The 25,644-nt window shown below is 37.2% G+C and overlaps 1 protein-coding gene across 4 annotated transcripts in view; it reads left to right on the top strand.

The window, feature by feature from the left end:
* Positions 1–25,644, top strand: part of SORCS2 (sortilin related VPS10 domain containing receptor 2) — a 1,375,930-nt gene that overhangs the window by 1,263,485 nt on the left and 86,801 nt on the right. For all 4 annotated transcript variants that reach the window (XM_001372355.3, XM_056802395.1, XM_056802396.1 and 1 more), the window contains 2 exons: positions 21,296–21,416; positions 23,636–23,769. In XM_001372355.3, the coding sequence (XP_001372392.2) occupies positions 21,296–21,416; positions 23,636–23,769 (255 nt within the window). The remainder of the gene's footprint in view (positions 1–21,295; positions 21,417–23,635; positions 23,770–25,644) is intronic.

Genomic DNA, 25,644 nt, shown 5'->3' with positions numbered 1-25,644 from the left:
TCTTCAAAACTCTTTTGAAGGCTAAAGTTATAATATGAGGATTCTTTACGTGTTAATCCATGAAAGAGCAAACTTCTATAATTCTAGTCATCTGGTCATGTCTATGTCTTGCTCAATATCTTATAGTTGCTAAATATTTAAAGGTTGCAATATGTGTTACAAAATTTCTACCATTTTTTCATAGTTTATATTGATTACTAAGCCCAATCTTCTTTTGAAAATTTTTTTCTAATTCTTTGTAAAAATAATTTATAACATTTTTTAAAAATTTGAGTTAACAATTCTTTCCTTTCTATTTCTCCTCCTTGATAAGCCAAGCAATTTGATATAGATTACATAAATGTATAGTTAGGCAAAACATATTTCTATATTAACCATGTTGTAAAAGGAATCAGACTAAACAAAAAAGAATTTTTTTTAATTTAAAAATATACATTGGTCTGTATTCAGAGTCCATCAGTTCTTTTTCTGGAAATGGATAGCATTTTTCATCACAAATTCTTTGGCATTGTCTTGGATCATTGTATTGCTGAGAATAGCTAAGTAATTTCACAGTTGATCATCCTACAGTATTACTGTTACTGTGGACAGTACTCTCTTGGTTCTGCACACTTCACTTTGAAACTGTTGATATATGTCTTCCAGGTCTTTAAGTCCAAACTTCTTTAGGTTAACTCTAATTTCTGGTGGCAATGACCTAAATTGCCATCATAAGTCATTCTGTTTTCATAAAGAAATCCACTGAACTTGACCATTTGTTTGATGTTGTTGCTGTCATTCTTTTAGCTAAATACATGTGACCATTGTCCATGGTGGGAATATGAATTCCATTCTTGGATCTTAATTTTTTTTATACTCCATTTAGTGATCTACTACTTTCAGTTATATTCAGCAAAGTTAGTGGTGTGTATCTTGTTTTCCACCTTTACTATGCTTAATGAATTGATCTCAAATTATTCCAAAAGTATTTCTTGAGATTTTTAAAATAAAACTTTACTGATAACCTTTGTCATGACATTGACCAAATTTCTCCCAATATCCTTCTTTCACCAGAGAGCCATCACATATAGGTAAGAATATTTTTAAGTAAATGAATGAAAAAACAGTAAAACTGATTAATACATTGAAAAAGTCTGAATAATATATTATGTTGCCTTTTGTAGACTTCTGTAAAGGAGTGAAGGAGGTATCTTCTCATATTTCTTCCATTCCTGTTCTTTATCATTATGCCACACTCAATTTCCATTATTCTGTGACCATTCATTGTGATATGTTTTGTTTATTTTTTCTTTACTCTGCTTACTTCTCTGCATCAGTTTATGTAGGTCTTTCCATGCTTCCCTGTATTCATCATCTTCGTAATTTCTTATAGCACAGTAATGTTCTACTATATTCACATACCACAATTTGTTCAACCATTTCCAGTCAATGAATATTCATTTAGTTTCAAGTTCTTTTTTCTGTTTTTTTTTAACCTGTTTATCTTATGCTCTGAATCAATCTTCTTCCAATCAATCCTCTTTCTTATATTTGGCCAGACTGGAAAGTTCTCTTTTCATTCTGGAGGCAATAAGGAACCACTAAATCTATTTGAAATGAAGAATGGCAACTTCAGATATCTGTTTTGGATTTCTAGTTTGACATCTATGGAGAGGATGGAATATGGAATACCTAGAATGCCACTCTAAGGAGTTAAAGTTTTAAATGGTAGGTCTACCAAAGTCATTGCAAGATGTTCACCCTACAAATGGAATAATCAAGACTAAATTTTAAAGATGATTTTAACTATATACAGGATAAATTGGAGAAAGATGAAATCAGATACAGGGTGACCAATTCAGAAACTATTCTAGTAATTCAGATAGGTAATAGTGGAACCCCTCCCTGGGGTAGAAGCAATAACAAAGAGAGGACAGGTTCAAGTGGTCTGACAAAAGTAGCATTGATAGTGTCTGGCAACTGGTTTGATCTTGGGAGGGATAAATAAGAGATGATGGTTTTTATCATGGGAAACCGGAAGAATAATATTAAAACTGAACAAAAAGGTAAAAGCAAAATTCATTGAGAAGAACCAAAAGAACAATTTGTATAATAACAACATCATAAACCCAATTTTGAAAGATCTAAGAACTCTGAGCAACATATAATTCCAGAGAACTCATGATGAATCTGGCCTATCTCCTAACAGATGTGTAATGAACTATCTATACAAAATGAGACATACATTTTAAAAACCCTTACCTTCTGGCTTACAGTTGATACTAAGCATGATTCTAAGATAGAAGAGTGCTAAGTTGCTAACCAATTGGAGTTAAACAACTTACCCAAGGTCACATGGCTAGGAAGTTGCTGAAGTCAGATTTGAACACAGGACTTTCTGTCTCCAGGGGCCTGGCTTTTAATCTATTAAATTACCTATATGCCCCAAGGCATACATTTTAGATATGAAATAGTATGTGTTTTTCTTGACTATGAATATTTGTTATAAAGGTATTCTTTTTTTTTTCCTACTGGAGAGGAAAACAAGTGGTAGGAAGAAAAAATATACAATTATTTATTAACATTCAAATTGAAGTTTATTTTTTAAGGATATTCAGGTTTGAGGTAAAATAATACATTCCATTTTTGATATGTTAATCTTGAAACATCAATGGGACATCCTGGTGGACTTCTCAGTGTTGTTGTTCCGGAATTCTAAAGAGAAGTAAAAACTGGAAATACATATTTGGCAGGAATTTGTCTAGAGATGGTGGTTAAAGTGATGGTAGAAAATGAGACTGCCCAGGAAGAAGGAAAAAGACAGGAAAGAGTTGAAAACAGAATGATGGAGAATAGTCTCAATGAAGGATCTGAAAGAAGTCAATCAAAAATGAAAGACTAAGAGAAATGGAAATATTGGAGGAAAATCAGGAGTGTGGTATCCTAAAAGCCAAGGGGGTCCAGAAAAAAAGTATAGACAATATCAGAAACTGTAAGGAAATCAAAGGAAATGAGCACTGAAAAAGTTTCTTGAATTTTGTGAAAGTTTGTGAATTGTGTTGAATTGTGTAATATCAATGGTGAATTTTAAAAAGTTTCAGTAGTATTCTGAGAGTTAAAATCAGATTCCAACAGCAGTAATGAGAGTGAGTGTTGAGAAAATGGAGTTATATTGAGATGACAATTTGAAGAAATTTGACTATCAAAAGTAAGTACAAGGATATTATCTGCATAGAGAAGGAATGACAAACGAATGCTATTTTGTGATTGAGGAAGCCTTCCATTTATAGGCAGATTGAAGGATTAAATGGAAAGGGAGACATGGAAAATACAAGAAATAGCACAAGCAATTGCTGGAATATTGTCCTAGAACAGCTTTGGTGAAGTACTGGAACATGTGCCAAACCAGCACTGAGGGACCTACTCTGTTCCCCCTCTTCCCAAGGCCTGAGGATATTTTTTTTTTTTGCAGACACCACCTCTTTTTCCAGCTGCTCAAAGTGAGCACTTTCTCCCTGTGCTCTGGAGTAATGCAGGGGTGTCTCACAGGCAGCTTGAGGTTGCAATTTGGGCATGCAAACTTGAAAACTTTCTCCAATGCCATCCTAGAAGAAAATGAAAAAGATGGAAGGTGAAAGTTGAGAGTTTAATGGAAAGAAGAAATTATCACTTAAAAAATGAAACATATTTCCAAACTCCTGCCAGAGAAGTGATGGTGTCAGGATATGACTGAGATATATTTTCTGAATATAGTCAGTACTTTGCAATATTTTCCCTAACTGTGCATATTTGTGACATTTTTTTAATTTTTGTTTTTCAATGTACATGAGGTGTTGAAAGGGAGAGAATTTTCATGAAATTATTATTTTTTTTTAAATCAAGGAGAACTAGACATGGTGACACCTGGGCATAATTCTGTCCACAAAGAAGACTGCCAAAGCTAAAGTATTACTTGAGCTTGGGAGCTCCAAGATTCAGTGGACATTTGCTGATCATGTCCAAATTAAGGTTTTCATTAACACAGTCAACCACAAGGTCAGGGGACGATCAGGTTACTGGAGTATGGGGAGGAGAAGGTAAATTATACCAAGTCAGAAAAAGAGCAGATCAAATATCTCATGCCATTCAATAGTGGGTTCAATTCCAGGTGAGATATAGAGAACCAATCTTGAGAAAAAGAAAAAATAGAAATAGCTTGTCCATTGTGGCATCAGAGTGATGCTGAGGAATGTTGAGAAATAAATGAAAGAAGCTGAGAAAACTGCCATTTGAGGGCCTCAATCTTCACAATAAAATAAGAGGCTAAATCATCTACTCTAATCATGAGGGTTGGTCATGCCCTTGAGTCCTGGAGGAGAGAGGAGGAAATGTTTGGAATCAGTTAATCAGAAATGAGATGATGAATCAACCAAAGTTGAGTAAAGAGATGACAAGTCATTCGAGTTCATCTGAGGGTAACATACCAGAGATAAGAAACAACCAAGGTGGACTACTCAGAAGGCAGGACAGAGATCTAATTCTAGTCCTACTCTGTGGCAAAGATAGAAAAGGAGGCATTTTATTTTTAGCTGTGCTTGATTCAGATTAGAAGTAGCTTCTAATAGTGAAAAATGCAATGGGCTTGAAGTAAAGAGATCTGGGTTCAAATCCCAGTTCTTTAGTTTACTAGTCATGCAACTTTGAATAAAGTACTTCCCCAGTCTCAGTTTCCTCATCTATAAAATGGGAGGGGAGGTTTGATGATTTCAAATTTCCTTTCTAAGTTTGTCACAGAAGATAGTCATTAGACCTATGATCTTACTTGTAGCAGGAACTCCTAGGGGAAGGTGAACCTTCTCTACAACTTAAAAGTTGAGTCTCTTAAAGAGAGTAACCTAAAGCAGTGTTCTCAAACTCAAAAAGCAATAGAGGCCACTAAACCAAACGTAAAGATCTCTGCATTGACTTAGAAAACCACATATTTGTTCTCCATTGTATTTTGACTTGCTTGAGGTCACAGAGCCAATATAGTTCAGAGATGGGACTTGAACCCACATTGTCCTAATTCCCAAGCTCATGTGCTCTCTTCTTCTTTCTCTCTCTGTCCCTCTGTCTCTCTCTATCTTTCTATCTGTCCCTTTCTCTCAGCTGTCTCTATTCCAGGTTCAGATACTCTACATTCTTCATTCTTCTAACATCAAGCCCATAAGACTTCTACAAAGGAAGCAATTTAACTCTGAAATGTTATAGAAAAGGGAATGTGGGTGGCAGACTTTTAGATGTGTGCCCCAGCTTAGATAGAATGGAGCATCCATTGATTGGGTTATTCCTCTGTGGTAGACAGTGTTTTCATCATCTGACCTTGAGCTAGTCTCTCACACTTCATGGGACTCAATTTCCTTGCTTTTAAAGTGGGGCAAATGATCATATCTGCTTTGTCTTCCTCACTAGCTTGTTAGAGGATCAAATGAGATAATAAATGTGCAAGTTCTTTGCAGCTGCAAAGGGCATAACACATTTAATTTATTGTTATTAAAAAGGCAGGATCCTTTAGTTAAATAGACAAACATTTTCCAGAAAACCCACAGGGGAATAAAGGGCTAACTGCACTCTAAGCTCCCCGCTTTCAGCATTTTCAAAATACAGAGATAATGGCATTTGCTAACCTAAGAGGGCTTGGAGAGAGATTCATTATCTAATTAGTTCCTGTCTGTAAAGTGCTAATTATCATTAATTATTGAGGTCCTGTGTGTCATATGAAGCTGATCTATAGCATATATTTGCTAGCAACAGATGCATGTGCCTCCACCTCCCATCCTAATAGTCACAGGGATGGGAGCTTGGTGATATGAGCATCACACTGACAAGGGCTGCTGTCAGCAGCCAGCTATTCTTCAATACGTGGCAGGAGAGAAGTTCCAGAGTCTCAGAATACAGACCTGGTCAGTTGTAAACAGCTTTCCATTTTTTTTTTAATTTGGAGCCACTAAAACAACTACCTCCCCTGGAGATATCTAGAAATTGTAAGGCTGATACTGTCTTCCCCAGCATCACACATCCTCTAATGCTGGTGATTCTGACTAGCTCTTCCCAGTGTTGCTAGGAAGTGGCTATTGAGTGGTTATTCTCCTGATGTCTATAGAGGACAGAAACTCAGATAGGATCGACCCTATGCCCTGAAGAGTTTTGATTCTGTAGTACAGCAGGTGTACAATTTTGTTATGGTATGTGACTCTTTACCATAGACCTCGTGTTCTTCGCCTTTTTGGTAATATAGACCTTTGGAAATCTGGTGAAGATCATATCCTTTTTATCAAGTTTAATATTTTTTAAATTTTATTTTATTTTCCTGAATTACATATAAAAATTTTTCAATATTTAAAAAATTGAGCCTTGAATTTTTTCCCTACCTCCCACCCTCCCCCCTCAACCCCTCCAATCCCCTTGAGATAGTAAGCAATCTCATATAGATTTTAGATGGGGAATCATGTAAAACATTTTTCCATATTAATCCTTTTGTGAAAGAAACCTGAACTAGAAAAAAAAATTAAGGAAGTGAAAAAAATTGATTTAGTTTGGATTCTGACTCAATAATTTTTCTCAGAAATTAGATGGCGTTTTTCATCATGACTCCTTTGGGATAGTTTTGAATCATTGTGCTGCTGAGAATCACTGTTATTCACAGTTGTTCATTATGAAATATTCCCATCACTGTACAATGCTTCCCTGTTTGGGCCTATTTTTTTCAGATTCAGCTCATTTAAATCTTTCCAGGTTTTTTTAGTTCCTCCTATTTGTCATCTTACAGAACAATGGTATGCCATCACAATCATATACTATTAACTTACTCAGTCATTCCCCAACTGAGTATCCCTTCACTTTCAAAATCTTTGCCTCCCCCCCAAAAAAAGGGTTGCTTTAAATATTTTTGTATATACAGGTCCTTCCTTTTTTTTTTAATCTCTGACACACAAACCTAGTAATGGTATTACTAGATCAAAGGGTATATATTGTTTCATAGCCTCTTGGGCATAGGTCCAAGTTGTTCCCCTGAATGATAGAATCAGTTCAAAACTCTTCCAGGAAATCAAATCCCAGCTTTCCCATGTCCCCTTCAAGTTTTCTCATTTACCATTTCTGTCATAATAATTGGATAAGTGTAGGGTGCTACCTCATAGTTGTTTTCATTTATATTTCTCTAATTAATAGTGATTTAGAGTATTTTGTATGACTATAGAGAACTTTAATTATTTTGAGAATTGTGTATTCATATCCTTTGATCATTTATCAATTGAGGAATGACTTCTATTCTTATAGATTCAAATCATTTCTCTCAGTATTTTAGAAATGAGGCCTTAAAGAGACCTGTAATTTTTTTGCACCTTTATTATTACTATATATTATTCTCCATCTTACTTACCCCTGTTTAGTTTCTGACCACCACCTCCCCCAATTTGCCCTTTTTTTAATGGCCCCCCTCCACTTCTCTTATCATCTTCCCCTCCTATTTTCCTTTAAGGTTAGATAGTTTTCTCCATTCAATTGATTGTGTATGTTCTTCACTCATTGAGCCAATTTTGATGAGATTAAGGTTCACATCCTCTTCTCCCCACATCCCCATCTTTCTCTCCTCTGTGAATGCTCTTAAATGCCTCTTTTATATGTAATAATTTACCCCATTTTTCCCTTCCCTCTCCTCCCAATGTATTTGTCTTTCTCATTTCTTAATTTAATTTTTTACATAATCCCATCATATTCAATTCATACTCTCACCCTCTGCCTATGTATACTCCTTCTAATTGCCCTAATAATGACAAAGCTCTTTGATGTGACAAGAATCATCTCCCCATGTATAATATTATTGAATATCTTTCAATTCTTTCCTGTTTACCTGTTTATAATTCTCAAGTCTTGTACGTGAGCCACATTTTCCATTCAGCTCTGGTCTTTTCATCAGGAATGATTGAAAGTCCTCTGTATCATTGAATATCCATTTTTCCCCCTGAAGGATTATGCTCAATTTTGCTAGGTAAGTGATTTTTACCCTCTGGAATATCATATTTCAGAGTCTCTGATCCTTCAATATAGAAGCTGCTAAGTCTTGTATTATCCTGAATGTGACTCCATGATATTTGAACTGTTTCTTTTTTGCTGCTTGCAATATTTTCTCCCAGGAGTTTTGAGTTATCCTTTGAAGATCCCTTTCAGGAAGTGATTGGTGTATTCTTTCAATTTCTATTTTGTCCTCTGGTTTTAGGATATTAGGGTAATTTTCTTTGATTTTTTGAAAGATGATGCCTAAGGTCATTTTTCATGACTTTTACACAGCCCAATAATTCCTTAATTATCTCCCCTGGATTTATTTTCAAGGTCAGCTGTTTTTTTTCCATTAGTTAATTTACTTTCTTCTATTTTTTCATTCTTTTGACTTTGTTTTATTGTATCTTGATATTTTGTGAAGTCATTAGCTTCCACTTGCCCAATTCTAATTTTTAAGACATGATGTTTTTGAGTGAGCTTTTGTACCTCCTTTTTCATTTGGCCAATTCTACTTTGTAAAGAGCTCTTCTCTTTGGTGAATTTTTGTACCTCTTTTATCAAAGGGACAATTCTGTCTTTCAAGAAGTTTTATCTATTCAGTACATTTTCCATTGACCAATTCTGCTTTTAAAGACTCTTCTTTGTATTTTCATGCCTTTTTCTACCAACTGGCCTATTCTGATTTTTTTAAGGTATTAATTTATTCAGTATTTTTTTACCTCTTTTATCAAGTTGTTGACTCTTTTTTCATGATTTTCCTATATCACTCATTCCCCCTCCCCCTAATTTTTCTTCTACTTCTCTTATTTGATTTTTAAAATCCTTTTTGCACTCCCCTATAATTCTTTTTGGGCCTGAGAGTGGCATTTGGATTTGTTATCTTCTTCTGAGTTTAAGTCTACTCAGATACCAAAAATAACTTTCTGTTGAGTTTCTTTTGTTGTTGTTGTTTTCTCATTTTCCTCCCATTTTCTTTTAGTTTAAAAAACTTTTGGGCTTTATAAGTGGGATAAAGGAAGCACTGTTCCAAACTTCAGGTTCTTTTTGCAATTGCCATCAGAGCTGACACTGGAAATCTATCTGATTTCAGTTCTTCCATGTGTAGATAATTTTAGGGTTGTGACTTAAAATCTAAATTAATTGGTCACCAGGGAAAAATCCCAAATAAAATATGCAAGTCAGTCTGGAATTTTATAGTAATTTTAATTAATATAGAGGAAAGGATTTTAAGGAGAAAGAGGGAAGACGGTATAGGATTTTTCCTGCCTGGCCTTTGCCAGGGGGAGTTCAAGATCTCCACTGCTAGGTCTCTGAAGGAGATTAGAGGCTTCTAAGAGGATAAAGTTTGGAAAGTAAAGGAGAAAAAACTCAACCAGAAACTCACCACCAAACCAGACAATAGCTGTAGCCATGCCAAGATGCCGAAAGGCCCAGCACACTGCCACCAGCCACATCTCCACCACCACAGGTACTGGAGAGAGGAAGTAATGCAAAATATATAGACCTTTTACTCTTGTGTCCCCTCCTCTCAATTTTCACGTCTACCAATCACACCAGAGGCTTTTCTCCAGGACTGCCCATTCTTTAGTTCTCATCTCCTTTGATTAGATTATATCTTTTGAGTTACTTAACACTTCTTTGTTAAGTTCACCTTTTGTTAGTTACTTAACCTTTTTGTGATTAATTTACCCTTTATGATTATTTAATACCTTTTTGTAGTAAGATCTAAAAATAGACTTAGCTTAAAGTTCTAGCTTCACTATAAAGTAAGAACTGAGTACCTTCATTGTTCAATCAGGAGATTACAACTATCTTCACCATAAAGTAAGATCTAAGTAAGGTGGAGTAATTTAAAGTTCACATCCAGAGTGGTATGATGTAAGGAGAGCTGTGCTAAATACTCTCCAGCCCTGTATTCTGGTCTGTGAATAACCCCAAGCACTCTTTTTTGCACCTTGGAACTGTGACCAGAGTCCCCTGTTCCACTGTGGCTACAAATGCTAATATATGCTATTTCTCCTCCTTATCCTGTGACTATGCCCAAGAACTGGGATCTGTTCTACATATGAGTAATACGACAAGAGTCTTGCTCCCAGAACCAGCTAAAGGACCCCTATAATCTCCTTCTAAGCAGTTATCTGACCCCCTTTATTGTCTATGACTGAAAGCTCCAGAAGCCTTGGTCATTGCTTCATTTGTGCCCAAGGCCTATTGTCTCTGTGGGGTCTGCCCTAGGGCAATTAATTCCACCTCTACCCTGGTACACATGAACCCACTTGTTATCCATCTACGTTGTTTTGGATTACAAAATTATATCACCTTGGTTTTTTTGTGGGTTATTCTTTGCCAGGATTAGTTTTGAGGCCCTGTGTCAACGATTTTGGAAGATGATTTGGTAGAAATCAAATGTGTCCTCATTCTTTCTCCACCAAATTTAATATTTTAAATGTGTAAGATAAAACATATAGTATTAAAAAATAGATATAATTACCAAAGGTTTTTTTTTTTCAAGTTCACAGATTCTAGGTTAAGAACCCTATATAAAATATATATATAATTATATTTAAAAGAGATTTAGGTGTGGTATGGTCAAAATATAACCTGATACATTAATTCCTTCTACAATTTATTTTTAATCCATACCTAATGTCTATTCTATGACAGACAATTGATAAGGGCTAGTCAATTGGAGTTCAGTGACTTGCCCAGGGTCATACAGCTAATAAATGTCTAAGGCTAGATTTGAACTCAGGTCTTTAAGATTCTAGGCACAGCTTTCTATCCACTGTTTAGCTGCCTCGAATGAAAGTGACTACTTTATAAGTAAAGACTTTTCTCTTCATGAAGGTCTTTATGCAAAGGCTAATTTGTATTTGTTGTGTTGATGTAAGCAGGCTTCCTATACTGGGTAGAGTATTATACTAGGTGGCCTCTGGCATCAATTCCAGTTCTGGTCCAATTCCAGTTCACATATACATATACATGATACAACCATGCATATATATACAGATATATGTATGATTCTATGACCCTAAAATCCACTGGACTGGGAGTAGAATTGAAACTAACAATATCCAAATCTGCTGCATCCTGTGGAGTAGCCAAAAAAACTTGGATTTAAATCCTCAGTCCTTAGTGCAGTGGCACATAGTAGGTGCTTGATAAATATTGATTGATTGATTGATTGATTGATTGATTGATTGAAATCCACCCTCTGATGATTGCCACCTGGGTGATTTTGGGTGGATTGTGTAAACTCCTGAGGCTTTGATTTCCTTACGTATAAGATGAGGGAGCCAGGCTTGATGGTCTCTGAGGTCCTTTAGTCCTCTCAATCGATATGCTCCTGTGTTTCATCCCACTTCCTTGTAAAAGAAATTCCGATCTTTGGCCTAAATGTGTTGTAACTCAAGAGCAAAGCTTTGCCCTTGCAAACTGAGCCAGTAATGTTTCACTGGGAGGAAGAAAGAGCAAAGCTCTAAATGTGTTCTTTGAGCTTGTTAAAATGACTTTCTGAGGGGTTCCCTTTCATTTGGATTTAAAACTGGTTTGTAGAAAAAAAAATAACACAAGGGCAAGTTAGTCTGGCCTGGTACAGTAGCTAGCATTTGGAATTGCTGGGACCATCATTATTTATTCACTGCGTGGCCCGACCCCCGGCCCGATTCACTAGTAAAAAAGGAGGAACGAAGGCCCTGGGAAGGAACAAGGATATCCCGCCTGAAAGAAAAAATGAGTTTGAGGTGAACTTTTCAGACCTGTCAGTGAAGTGTAAATGCACGTTTGAAATGCCCGTCCTTTGAGTGCCTGCGCCATGAGCTGCTTCTCCAGCACACTCACAGAGGTATCTGTTTCCGACATTCCTGTCATCATAAGCCCTCATTAAGGGTTGTCAGCAAGTGGCTGCAATAGCCATGTAAGAAGGGGATCCATTTTCCCACTTGGGTCCGTGAGCCTTTTGCTCATATTCCCTGTAATTTAGACAGATAGAGCCCACTTCTGGGCTCACTTATTCCCCTGTCGCCTTGGGCTAGATTCTGCAGGGCCTCTTCCAGCCAGGCTCCCACTGACTGCAGAATTCTCCTCTGCTTTCTGATCAAGTAATTGCCTGCAGGTTTGGGCCCCACTTACCTCTCCTGGGACGTGCACATGCCGCTGCTCACAGTCTTTCCCAGATCTCAGGAGATCGTGGCCCGGCCCAGGCTCTCTGTTTGAAGGGTTGTTGTGAGGGGCAGAGGCAGCAGTAGACTTGTTCTCCTTGGCCAACAGGCAGATATCAGAGCAAACAAGGGGAGTTCCAGGGAGACGGAATTCTATTCAATGTAAGAAAAAACCTTCCTGTATCTGGAATGAACTCTAACAACTAGAGCTTTGGACCTTGGAATGGACTGCATCAGGGAAAACTAAATTCAATTGGATTTGCCAAACATTTTGTTGCTTTCCAATCAAGTCTTTTCAAACTCTTTGTGACCCCATTTTGGATTTTCTTGGCAAAGATACTGGATTGGTTTTCTGTTTTCTTCTTCAGCTCATTTTACAGATGAGGAAACTGAAGTCGGGGTCTGAGGTCAGATTTGAACACAAGTCTCCCTGACTCCAAAACCAGAGCTCTATCCACTATTCCTCCTGATTGTCCTAATTGATTCTTTATAACTATAACTTTAACTTTATATATATATATATATATATACATATATATATATTCATATATAAGCTATAACTTTATAACTATGTTTAGTGCTTAGGAAGTTGAATGGTGATATAAGAAGGGAGCAAACCAAACTAAAATACAATGGACAGAGTACTAGAAAACACATGGTCATATTCTTCCTTTGGCACTTTACTAGCTTTGACCCTGGACATTGTAAAGATTAAAATTAGGGAATATTGGGGAGACTGAGGCAGGTAGAAATTAGTTTCTCTCTTCAAGGAGTATTATATTTTTTAGAGGTTTATTAAAGGCTAAAGATTAAAGAATATACAAGTAAGAAACATGTGCCTAGGCCAGAGGCCTAGACAAAATAACCTCACATCACGGAAGAGACGCCTCTGCTCCAAAACGGAAGTCCAAAAGAGAGCTAAAAGCTTTTGCAATCAGGTTAAATACCTTCTCAATCTCGGCCCAGGTGAGATTACAAAGCATTCTGGGGAAGTGGAGCAAGGAATTGTGGGGATTGAAGTCCAGAGTTCAAGTCCAATTTTACAGCATGTTACTTAATTGTTACTCATTTGTAAAATGAGGGGTTTGATCTATATGGCCTCTAACATCCTCCTCAACTCTAGACCTAGAATCTTAAGGAACCAAACATTGTGCCTCAGTTTCCTCATTTGGTAAAGAAGGAGGAGCATCTGAAATATTTACCTCACAGGATTGTTTGAAGTTGAATTGAAATTATATGGAGAGAGCAGATGACAAACTTTCAATCCCTTTTTAAATATCAATAATTATTATCAACAATGACAAATGTCTGGATCTCATTGAGTTCTATGTATGTCAACCCATTTTTTTCCACAGAAAACTTTATGTGGATAAACAAAGATTGAATCAAAGCATAGTGGTATTGTTCATAATTTTTCCCTTAATCTGTGGAGTAACAAATAGGTTGTCTGTAACACAAAATGTGAACACAGATAAATTACACTGGAGGGCTGCCCAGGCTGGATAAAGTTCCGCTCACTTGAGTTCTCAGACAGAGGCTAGACAGATGCCTCCTGGGAGTGTTGCATAGGACATAAGGACTGGACTAGATGAGTAGCATTCCCATTCCACTTCTTTAAAAGGATTGAAACTAGTTACTTTTTAGAACAATATGTTAAAAATAAATTCTTGACCAATAGCCAACTGGACAAGTGAGAATAGAAGGCTCGTGTGATTGAATTGTTATGTGTGTCTTCATATCTCCTTACTGAGCTTATTGAGGATTGCTTCTTATTTTCTTCATATCCCATCCAGAATCTTGAATGCCCAGAGTAGGCACTCCTGTATATGTCTGTTGAATGAGTAAATAAAGAAAACTACTTTCCGACACATAGCCTGAAATGACTTACTTCTCTTTCTCCCACTACCTGAAATCCACAATCCCTCCAATTTCTAATTCATTATAATTCCTTTCTGTCTGTCTGTCTGTCTGTCTGTCTGTCTCTCTCTCCCTTTCCCTCTCCCACCCTGAAGTACAGCCTCTACTCACAAGTCTGATTCCACTGTTGACAGGCACAAAAGCTTTGACCTGTTCAGTTTCTGTCCTGGGCTTGTTGCCCCCTCCTGAGGATATTGCGAGTTGCCCAGGAGAAAGGTGATGAAGGCCTCTCTACCAGAGGGCAAGTAGTATCCAAGAAGAGTGGGGGAGAGATGTCTTTAAGATAAAATTGAGATGAGCTGGCAGCAGATCAGATATAGGAAGTAAAAAGGAATCGAGAGTCAAGATGATACCAAAGTGGTGAACCTAAGTGCCTGGGAGAATGGGGCCGTCTTTGGCAATAATAAGGATGTTCAGAAGAAGGGAGGTTTTGTGGAAAATATAACTAGTTTGGGACATGTTGAGGTTAAGCTGTCTAGGGAATATCTAGTGCAAATTAACTAAGAGGTAATTGGAGATGTAAATCTGTGGAAGGAAGGAGGGAAGGAGGAATGGAGGAAAAGAGAAGGAAGGAAGAATAATACAAAAGGACATTTAATCTTAAAATACAATGGAGGGGGGTATCTAGGTGGCTCAGTGGATGGAGAACCAGGCCTAGAAATGAGAAATTCAAGTATGGCCTCAGACCCTTCCTAGTTGTGTGACCCTGGGCAAGTCACTTAACACCCATTGCCCAGCCCTTAGTGCTCTTTTGCCTTGGAACCAATACACAGTTCTTGGACAATACACAATACACAAGTCTTGGAACAATACACAATTCTAAGACAAGGTAAGGATTTTTAATTTAAAAAACAAAAATTAAATTAAATTTAAATTAAATTAAACAAAAATTAAATTTAAATTAAAAAACAAAAACAAAGGCAAAACACAATAGTGATGGAATTTGCTGCCTGGTGCTACCAGGTTCACTTCATTTTCTTAAGGGTCTCATCAGTCTTCTTCATGGTTACTTACTTTAGTTATGGCTTTAAGACAGACACTCTCCAAAAGTATCTTCTATTAGCCCAGTAACCGAAGTAGGGCTGCAGAGCTGCCAGGTTTGGGAGGGCAGCAAATGCAGCCACTGTTCCCAAGGAGTAATCCAAGCTCTCTCCCATGCTGTTTTTGCCTTTAGCCTGAGATTAAAGACAGAAAAAGTCACATTTCTACTGCTGTCATTAGGCAACTAATCCCTATCATGCTGTCTGTGTCAAGACTCTGTGGTGCTTGTAGGAGTTATATACAAAGAGGATCATGGAACACCATGGCTGGGTGTATAAATGTTCCTGTGCCCTTTTCTTTTTCCCCTCTGGGAAAATCAGATAACAACTCCATTTTAATCTGGTCTGGACTTCACTCGGGAGTGTGGTGGGCAGCAGGCAACCAGCAGGCCTCCTCCATTCTGAATCACCAGCCTAATCAGTCAGTACTTTCTAAGATATTTCGTGGAGCAGGGAGAGTTGGGTGTGTTTTAAAGAGCTTCCCTTTATGAAAATACCAGCAAAAACCAGACTCAGTGGGGGCCTGATGGCTGTCTTCAAGGATCTGAATGGCTGTCATGTGGAACAAAGATGAGATTTGTTCTGTTAAACCCCAGAGGGTAAAACTTCTAGCAATGGATGAAAGTTGCAACAGAGCAAATTAAATCTTTATGCAAAGTTGAACTTTTTTACAATCAGATTTGTTCAAAGATGGAAATGAACTACCCTGGGAGGTGATAGGTTTCCTCTCCATAGAAGTTTTCAAGCCAAGTCTGGATGACCATTTGTCAGCTCTGTTGTGTCAAACTCTTAATGAGTGAAGCGGTATTCCCAAAATGGTCTTCCAGTACTAAGATTCAATAATCCTTGGAAATAGAGGGAGTGTCAAATACCAACAGACTTTTATACAGAATTTGCTTCCAACTATAGAAGCATATGAAAACAATGTCCACAGCTATAAGTAGTTCATTCTTGAATCTTTTTACACCATCAACATTGGCTTGGCCAGTGATGGCAAACCTATGGCATGGGTGCCAAAGACGGCACACAGAGAGCTCTCTGTGGGCATGTTGCCACCCTTCCCCCCAGAGCTCTCCACTGTGCCTGATGATATTTTTTCACATCCCCACCCCACTGTCCAGCAGCCCCATGGGAGTGCATAGTGGATAAGGGGGATGGCTCACAAGTGGCAGAGCTGGAGGGAAGCAGAGCACTCAAGCCACTCCCCTCTGAGTCCTTTCTATACTCCCTGAAGACATTCCTCACTTCTCCCACCCCTCTGCCCATCATTCCAATGGGAATGCTTCCCACCTCCATAGTATGGGGTAACAGGGGAGGGGGGAAGGTGTATCCAGCAGTTGGTGGGGGGAGAAGGGACATGGCATATGGTCTCTTAGTGAGAACAGGTATGGCACTCAGTCTGGGGATGGGGTGGGTGTGGGCCCCAGCACTCCATCTCTAAAAGGTTTGCCTTCACTGGTCTAGGCCAGATGTCTATGCATTTGCCATGAGCCTGATTTCAATTATAAACTCCTGGTGGAAACAAAAGCTAGTTTTGTTCATCTTTGTATCCCTGATGCCCAATGTTTTGCACAAAGTCAGCCCTTAACAAATGTAACCAAGATTGAAGATTTGTCAGATAAACTCTATTCTGTAGAATTCCTTGTTCCAAGGGAGTTCATAATTTTCTAAACTGAAATAAACCTTGTTGTTAAGTTACTTCAATCATGTCTGACTCTTCACAACCCCATCTTGGGTTTTTTTGGCAAAGTTATTAGAATAGTTTGCCATTTCCATCTCCAGCTCATTTTACAAATGAGGAAACTGAGGTATAGAAGACTAAGTGACTTACCCAGGAACAAGCCTGAGAGATGACCTGGTAAAGTGATATCATTCTATAACTATTCTGAAGCAGCTGGAGGCCAGAGAGAGAAAAGCAGTCACATTGCTTCTGGCTCAAAAATAATGGAACCTACACTGTACATATTTAAAAAGAATATTCATCTTGGAGCTAGAGGTCCAGAGTGTACGTTCCTCTGTGTGACTTAGTAGTCATGTGGCCACAGGCAAGTCCCAAACCTTCAGTGAACATTAGTTTCCTGATCAAAGTAACAATAAATGTACTTTCAAGGGTTGTTGTAAGGAAAACACTTTGTAAACTTGAAGTCAAGACTATAGAAATATGAGCTCTTATTACCACTAATATTTGCATGATCTTCTCACAACACTGTCATAAGGAAATAAAGTATGGAAAATACTGCTTTCCTTGACTTCCTTTAAGTCTTCACTAGAGTAAACTTTCCCCAACCCCTCTTAATTCTGGCACCTTCTCTCTCTCAATTATTTATCTCCTATATAACTGGCATTTTTATATATTAGTTTGTATGTTGTCTTCTCCGTTAAACTGTAAGCTCCTTGTGGGCAGGGATTGTCTCTTCCCTTTTCTGTATTTCCAGAGTTTAGCACAATGTTTGACTCATAGTAGGTACTAAAGAAATATTTATTAATTGATTGATTTTAAAACACTAAAGGCATATGAGATAATATTTTATGATATGTAATTATTATATTATTACTATATACTATATTATTATACATGTATATATTATATATATTTCATATTGTATATATGTATATGTAGTGCTGTATATTATATATGTATAAATATTCTATATTATAAATAATGTATATATAATTTGAATAATACATGTATAATCATTTTTGTATCTATGTATATACACATGTATATATGTGTATGTGAAGAAATGCTGAACTTGAGATTTGAACAGGGTAAGGAAAGTCTACTGTTTGATGTAGATTAGCAACTAGTTTCCCTAAGAATCCTGCTCTTACAGAGTATCCTGCAGAATTGAAAGGTTTTGTGATTTGCTTCTGCTAACACAGTTCGTACACATCAAAGAGAGTGCAGAAATTTGATGTCTGACTGACATCAAAGCCAGCCTGCCTTTCTTAGTAAATAATGATGATGATGATGATGATGATGATGATAAATATTATTATGAAAATGTCTTTAGTCCTTACATCACCTATTGGGAAAAGAGTTCCTTCCCTCTGGAAATCTGGAGGACTAGACTAAAGTTCCTCTCTAGCTGGCAACTTGTTAACAGAAAGCATATGGCAGAATAAGCGGCTTTGGTGGGTAGTCAGATTTATCACCGGGACAACAAACAGAAAGCTTTTGCTTATTAAATTTAAGTGAATAAACAGGCTTGCTTTTGGCATTTTCTCTCTTGCTCCCCACACCCTTCCCGTGGAATTTAGAATTAAGTAGATGACAAATGTTTCCAGTGGCATTAGCTAAGTTTTTGTATTCACTGAAAGTCAGGACTTCCTGGGCACATTACGAGGATTAATTAGATAGACCAAAATAGCATTTTCTTTTACATCCATTGAGCCTTCCAGACTCTAAATAAATATAAGGTATTAGCCCGATTATTATTTCCCCATAATAATGAAGTATGCAGCCATCTTCCTAACTGCTTTCTAATGTCACCTCATGGGGATATAGATGAAGTATCATCCTTTTTATAAATGTTGAACTACTTGGTATTTTCAATGGCACCATCATATCTTAAAACCCATTGTCCCAGAGCCCATTCTGGATCACGACGTGTTGCTAGTTACAACAGAGACCAATGAAGGTGTTAAAAAAAAGATTCCAGCTGCTCTATTACAAATCCCAGTGGATGCCTTGGTGTACTTAGTGGAAGGAATTGTGTCTTATAGGGCCTGTGGGTATTGCAGGCATTCATGATATAGTCCATTGTGAGATGTGTCCCATAGGTAGTTATTTTTGAACAGAGCTTAAATAGTACGTGGAGAGGTATGGCATTATTATTCAAATCCATAGGCATTTAGTAATTATTAATCTGTGCATTTCCCTCCATTCTCTTTTTCCTCACCGTCCTCTCTTCCTTTCTTTTTGCCATATCCCTCCTCAGATGTCCAATTCCTTCTGTCCAATTCTCTCCTTTCTCCAATTTGCTCCTCTTCTTAAAAATATTTCCACATCTTCTCCCTTTACCCTCCTACTTCTAAATTGGGCAACCTTTCTAAAGTTCCCTGCCTTGTCCCTTTCCCCTTACGTTTTAGATGTTATTCCATCCACTTTTCCAAAAGTCACTTTCTTATCCCCCAAACCATGCCCTTCTCTTTCTTGATGTGTTTGATTCTAAAAATGAATTCTGGGGGCAGCTGGGTAGCTCAGTGTATTGAATTCCAGGCATAGAGATAGGAAATCCTGGATTCAAATCTGACCTCAGACACTTCCTAGCTGCATGACCCTGGGCAAATAACTTAACCCCCATTACCTACCCCTTGCCACTCTTCTGCCTTGGAACCAATATAAAATATGGAATTTAAAATGGAAGGCAAGTTTTTTGAAAATAAAAATGTGTTTTGCTCATAGAGAATTGTGCTGAGCCTTGAGGGAGATGAAAAGTTTAGAGATTTAGTCCTTGCTTTCTTTCATAAAGATTACAATCTAGGAAGAAGACGATGAAGAGACTCTTTACACAAGAACATTATAGAGGAATCAAAGTTCCGTGCAATGTCAGAAGGAGAAAGTCTTCAAGTAGGAAACCAGGGACCACAAGTAGGGTAGGATTATTGGAATTTTGTGCCAGAATGTTGAATTGACAGGTCCCAAACTTATTAGCCATTGCCAGCTCTTACAATCCTTGGCAAATTGAGGTGAGCTGCCACCTCTGAGAATCCATAGCTGTGATGATGATGTTGATGTTGGTGTTGGTGATATTTATGATGATGTTGTTGTTGATATTGTTGAAGTTGGTAATGATGATGATGATGTTATTGTTGTCGATGATGATGGTGGTAATGATGATGATGGCATTGACTTGTTGATGTTGTTGCTATTGTTGTTGATGATAATGATGATGTTGATCATATTATTGATGATGATGATGATGATGATTCCTTTCCTCAACCCCCTATACTAACACTAAAAATTATTTCTCTATACTCACATTTTCTTAGATTATTTAAGTCCTTCATTTGCCCTTATCATGTTCTGCCTGGTATGATTCTTATAATTCAAGTCTTGCTTTAGATACTTCGTAAATAACTATGTGATCCTGGTGAGCAAATTACTCAATCTCTCTGTGCCTCAGTTTCCTTAAAATTCAAGAAATGGAATCAGTAGCTTCTGTGGTTCTTTCCAATTCTAAATCTGTAATTCTCTAAATCAAACTCTTTATTAGATTGTAATCTCCATTAGGGCAGCAACTATTTCTTGCTTCATATGATATTTCTAGCATCAGCTATAGGATCTCTTTGCACAAAATGTGCTTTTTATATATTTGTTCGTTTGAATTGGATTATGCAGACTAAATATCCACCATTCTCTTAATTATTCCTGATATGATATGGGTTATTAATAATATTCCACATGTCTATAGCATTTTGTGGGTTGAGAGATTGCTTTTCTTAAAACATTCCTGATGAGGCAGGCAATGTAAGTATCATTCATCCCCATTATATATTACAAAACTGAAGTACCAAAACAGTTGTTATTGTTCAATCACTCTTTGTAACTTCATTTGGAGTTTTCTTGGCAGAGATACTAGAGTGGCTTGCCATTTCCTTCTTCAGATTACTTGACAGGTGAGGGAATTGAGAAAAACAGGATTAAGTGACTTGTCCAGGATCACACAACTACTAAGTGTCTAAGTCAGGGATCACTTCTTATAAAATCTTAATATCTCAGAGTTGAAAGACTCCTGAGTCAGTCATCAAGCCCATAAATTCTGTCCAGAATACTACCCAAAATAGATTGACCAACTTACTTAGGAGTCTATTTTATTATTGAAAACACTGATAATTAGAAAAATTCTTTTGTTATATATTAAGTTGAAATCTGCCTCGTAATTTCCACCCAACTGTAGTGGGAAGACCTTTCTATCAAATTTGTACACATTCTCCAAGGTTTGCCTAACCCTAATATTTCTAGCAGGAAACAATCTCCTCCTCTTCAGAGTTAATGTCGCTAATTCTCTGCACTTTACTCATTGCATTTTCATTTTCCAAATTTTACTACGATTTCTTTGTCTTCTTTCTCCCTGACACTCTCCACACAGTGAGCACTCAGCACATATTGGGGGGGGGGGCAAACAAATGAATGTTTCTGGAATTCACCATATGTTCTTTTCCCTCCCTTACTAGGGTCTTTGGTCACATAAGTTTCCGTTCAGATTGGGAACTGGTGAAGGTGGACTTCAGACCCTCTTTTCCCAGGCAGTGTACTGAGGATGATTATGACTACTGGAACCTCACCAACTTACAGGTATTTTGAAGGCACTGCAAAGGAAAAAACAGAACTACTATGCATGCACAACATTGAAACTGACTATCAAACAGAGATAAATTATACATAAAATGTGAGCCCTGGGAACAAATGACCCAGCAATTGGTGAGAATAATATTTGGTTCCTCCACAAAATTCTCCTCTGATGCATCACAGTAGCCTGGATGTGAGCCTGGGTCACCTGGGCTCCACCATATTTGATAGGTTGTACCATGCTGGTAAGCCTGCAACAGACTAATAGATCTCATCCACCATGGACCAAATAACTTTCTCAACAAGAGGTAGGCTACTTGGTGATGAATTCTTGGCAACCCCTTGAAACAAAGAAAAATGGAAAACAGTCCTGAGTCCTAAATAGCTCCCTGCTGCTTCTGCAATGACAATGATAGTGTCATAAAAAGGTGACAGAAGATACAAAGAATCACACCATTTTGTGCCTCTCTATAAACATTAGTTTCATTGTTAGTGCCACAAATGGGAGATCTTTTTCCAGTTACTAATGATCATTGGTGAGCAAGCATGTTACTAATGGGACTGAATTGTATCAGTCCAGAAATTCTCTAGTTAAATATAATGAGAGGATAAGAGGAAGTTAAAGCTAAATAAAAAGATGGGTCACAAATTCTCCTTATTTGGCAGGCCAAATAAAGGAACTGGAGGATCATGTTTTTTCATGTCTCCAAAGGCAACAAGAAACAGGAATTCCTGGGACATTGTGATCATTTCATATTACAGTAGTCATGATAAGTATTTGTAAAAAGACAGTCCCCCCAAAAAAATAATTATACCTTGTCAACCTATGAGAATAAGAATATAGATAAGAGACTCTTAACTGAGGGGAGATTATTTCAGGGGTTCCATTACCTTGGATGGGATATATATATATATATATATACATATATATATATATATATATATATATATATATATATATATAAAAGAGTGGGGGAACGAGAGAGGGAAGCAGGATGGAGGGAGAGAGACAGAGACAGAGAGACAGCAGAGAGGAAAGACACAGAGGTGAAAACAGACACAGAGAGAGACAAAACAAAGAAAAATTCAGAGACAGGGAGAAATAAGAGACAGAAATAGATGTAGATATAAATATATCCCATGAATCACATCTCTATATATTTCCTATAAATCATATATATATATATGTGATATAATATGTATAAAGATAGATGAGGATATCTGTACATATATCTTTACTTTTACTAACCTTTGATTTCCTTTGTAATCCCACCTTCCACTGATTTCACTAGGCTACCGAAAGGGATGCATATCTCTCTCTTCCTCCCTCTCTCTCTCTCTCTCTCTCTCTCTCTCTCTCTCTCTCTCTCTCTCTCTCTCATTCACACACACATACACACACACATGATTAAGAAGACTTTCAGAAAAGAAATACTAAGAAGAATTTAATAAGATGTGCCCCACATTAAATCAACATGTAGTTTTTTTTTTATTCTCTTTGACTTTAGTGCAAAGATAGATATAGGATAATCCCCCCCCCCCAAAAAAAAAGAGCACTAACAAATATGATTCAGAAGTTAGAAAGGAAAAATGTCAAAAGTTTGCAAGTCATTGAGAAATCACATAACTTTATATCATGAATATTTTCATCAAGAAGGTGATGGCTATGTCATATACACACAAATATATTCACACACAAAAATAAAGTGTTGTATTGTGACACTGGCTCTAATGTTAGTTGGGGGATTAAGAAGTGCCAGACTTAAACCAGAAAGAAATATAATTGTGTCTAGGTAACCTTAGAGCTTCTCAGACTGTGATTTGTCAAGGCAGTTTTTAGATAGGAGAGTACTACTTGAATTATGCCAGAATCTAATGGTGGTTTAGGGGTATGTTAGGAGATCATTCTCATAAGTTGTCGCTCAATGGTTTTGTCCAGAGCTACATGGTAGAATGCATATTGAATGGGGAGACAGTACACTTGGGAACAAAGCCTAGCTCTATCACTTACTGGTGGTAGGACTTTGGATAAGTCTTTTCCTCTTCCTGGCTTCAGTTTCTCACCTATAAAATGAGAGGCTTCAACCAAATGGTCTTTGTTGATAAAAATGTATGTATTCTATGATCTGTTTGGAGTTCTCCAGAGCAACTTTTGGTCTTCTCCCTCCTCTCAACTAGAACTTTTACCATCATGTGCTGTAGCCTGACATCTTTGCTGATTACAGGGTAATCGCTGTATCATGGGACAACAGAGGAGTTTCCGGAAAAGGAAGACCACATCATGGTGTATCAAGGGGCAAAGCTTCACATCAGTACTCACATCTAGTGTGTGCAAATGTTCAAGCTCAGATTTTTTTTGGTAAGTCCAAAGAAAGCCTTCTGTCTTCTTTGAAGTCCAGGTGGTCCCTGGGAAATGAAGAAGTAAAAGGGGGATACTTTGTATTTTAAAACAGACATAAAGTGCATACAATCCATCATATATTTAGGAAATACTTATGAAGTAGCTACTGTGCATAACACACTGTGGTCCATGTAGGAAGAGAAAGAAGGTTTCAATAAGAATATTTGCAATTTTTATTATTGTAATAAGTATTTCACAATTTTGCTACTAGTAGCAATGCAATCATCCAGGACAATCCTAAGAGACTTACAAGAAAGAACACTATCCACATCCAGAGAAAGATCTGTGGGAGTAGAAATGCAGAAGGCAAACATGTGATTTATAACTTGTATGGGTATAGGATTGGGGGTTTTGGTTTTTAAAGATTATTATAAAAATGAATAATATAAAAATATAAAAAATATAAAAAATGAATAATATAAAAATATAAAAAATATATATAAGAAGTGATAAGACATATATAAATTAATGGAATTGCTTGTCAGCTCTAGGAAGGGGGAAGGAAGAGGGGAGAGAAAGAACATTAATCATGTAATCATGAAAAAAATATTTAAAATCAATTAAAAATTTTGAAGACCTAGTATTTGCCCACAGGAAGCTTAGAATCAAGCAAAGAGGCAGAAGTAATGAACAGATTTAAGAAGAATACATAAAATGTCCAGTGTATTGGTACTTGACTCTTCTTTGCTAAGGAAATGGATATCAAATTTCCACAAGGAAAGGCAGACTAGAGAGAGGGAGAAAGGGAGAAAGACCGACACAGAGCAAGATAGAGGAGAAGGAAAGGAGAAGAGAAAAAGGAAAAGAAGGTGAATGAATGAGAAAAAAATAAGAGAGACCACAAAAGGAGAGATACAAACAGAGAGACAAAGAAGAGGGGAGAGAGGGAAAGAGGGAATAAGAGAAAGAAAGAGAAAAAGAGTGTTTATTAAGGATGATACAAAGAACAAGGAAAGAGACAGACAAACAAAGACTGTGAGGGAGGGGGAGAATAGCAAGCAATACACCTCAGTGGTTAGGCAACTGGCCTTGGAGCAAGGAAGGTCTGGGTTCATGATCCACCTCTGACAGATAGTGGCTATGTATCCCTGGGCAGATCATTGAATCTTTTGGTGCTCACAAATATCAGAAAGGGAGGAGGCAGCTGGGTGGCTCAGTGGATTGAGAGCCAGGCCCAGAGACAGGAAGTCCTGGGTTAAAATCTGGCCTCAGGCACTTCCTAGCTTTGTGGCCCTGGGCAAGTCACTTAACCCCCATTGCCTAGCCCTTACCTTTCTTCTGCCTTAGAACCAATACCCAGTATTGATTCTAAGATGGAGGGTAAAGGTTTAAAAAAAAAAAGAAAGGTAGTCTTTTCCCATTGCTATTTATCATCTCCAGGACCATAACAAAATACTGTACCCACAGCCCTCATGAGAAGCAAAGGATACCAAAGCTAAAGTCAAAGACCCAAGTCAGCTCATGCTTTGTCACTTTCCAACTGTGCAACCATGAAAAAAGTAACTTCCCCTTATTAGACATCAGTTTCTTCATTTGAGAAATAAAGAGTTTAGACTAAATGATCTCTAAACTCCTCTAAATTCTGTGATTTTTTTAATAAGGAAAAAAGGCATTTGTTTTATAAATGATGAGGATATTTTACCAATTACATGTAATAACAAATTTCCACATATTTGTTTTTGAAATTATGTAATTCAAATTGTCTCCCTCCCTCCTTACCCACCTGCTTTCTGGAGCTGGTAAGCAACTTCATCTAGGTTATACATGTGTTATTATGAAAAATTTTTTTCTATATCGTTCATCTTTGAAGGAGAATAATCATATAAAACCCCA

The sequence above is a fragment of the Monodelphis domestica genome, chromosome 6 (assembly GCF_027887165.1).
Source record: "Monodelphis domestica isolate mMonDom1 chromosome 6, mMonDom1.pri, whole genome shotgun sequence".
Taxonomy (NCBI): domain Eukaryota; kingdom Metazoa; phylum Chordata; class Mammalia; order Didelphimorphia; family Didelphidae; genus Monodelphis; species Monodelphis domestica.
The sequence above is the reverse complement of the archived record's forward strand: the minus strand, read 5'-3'. Positions and strand labels throughout refer to the sequence as shown.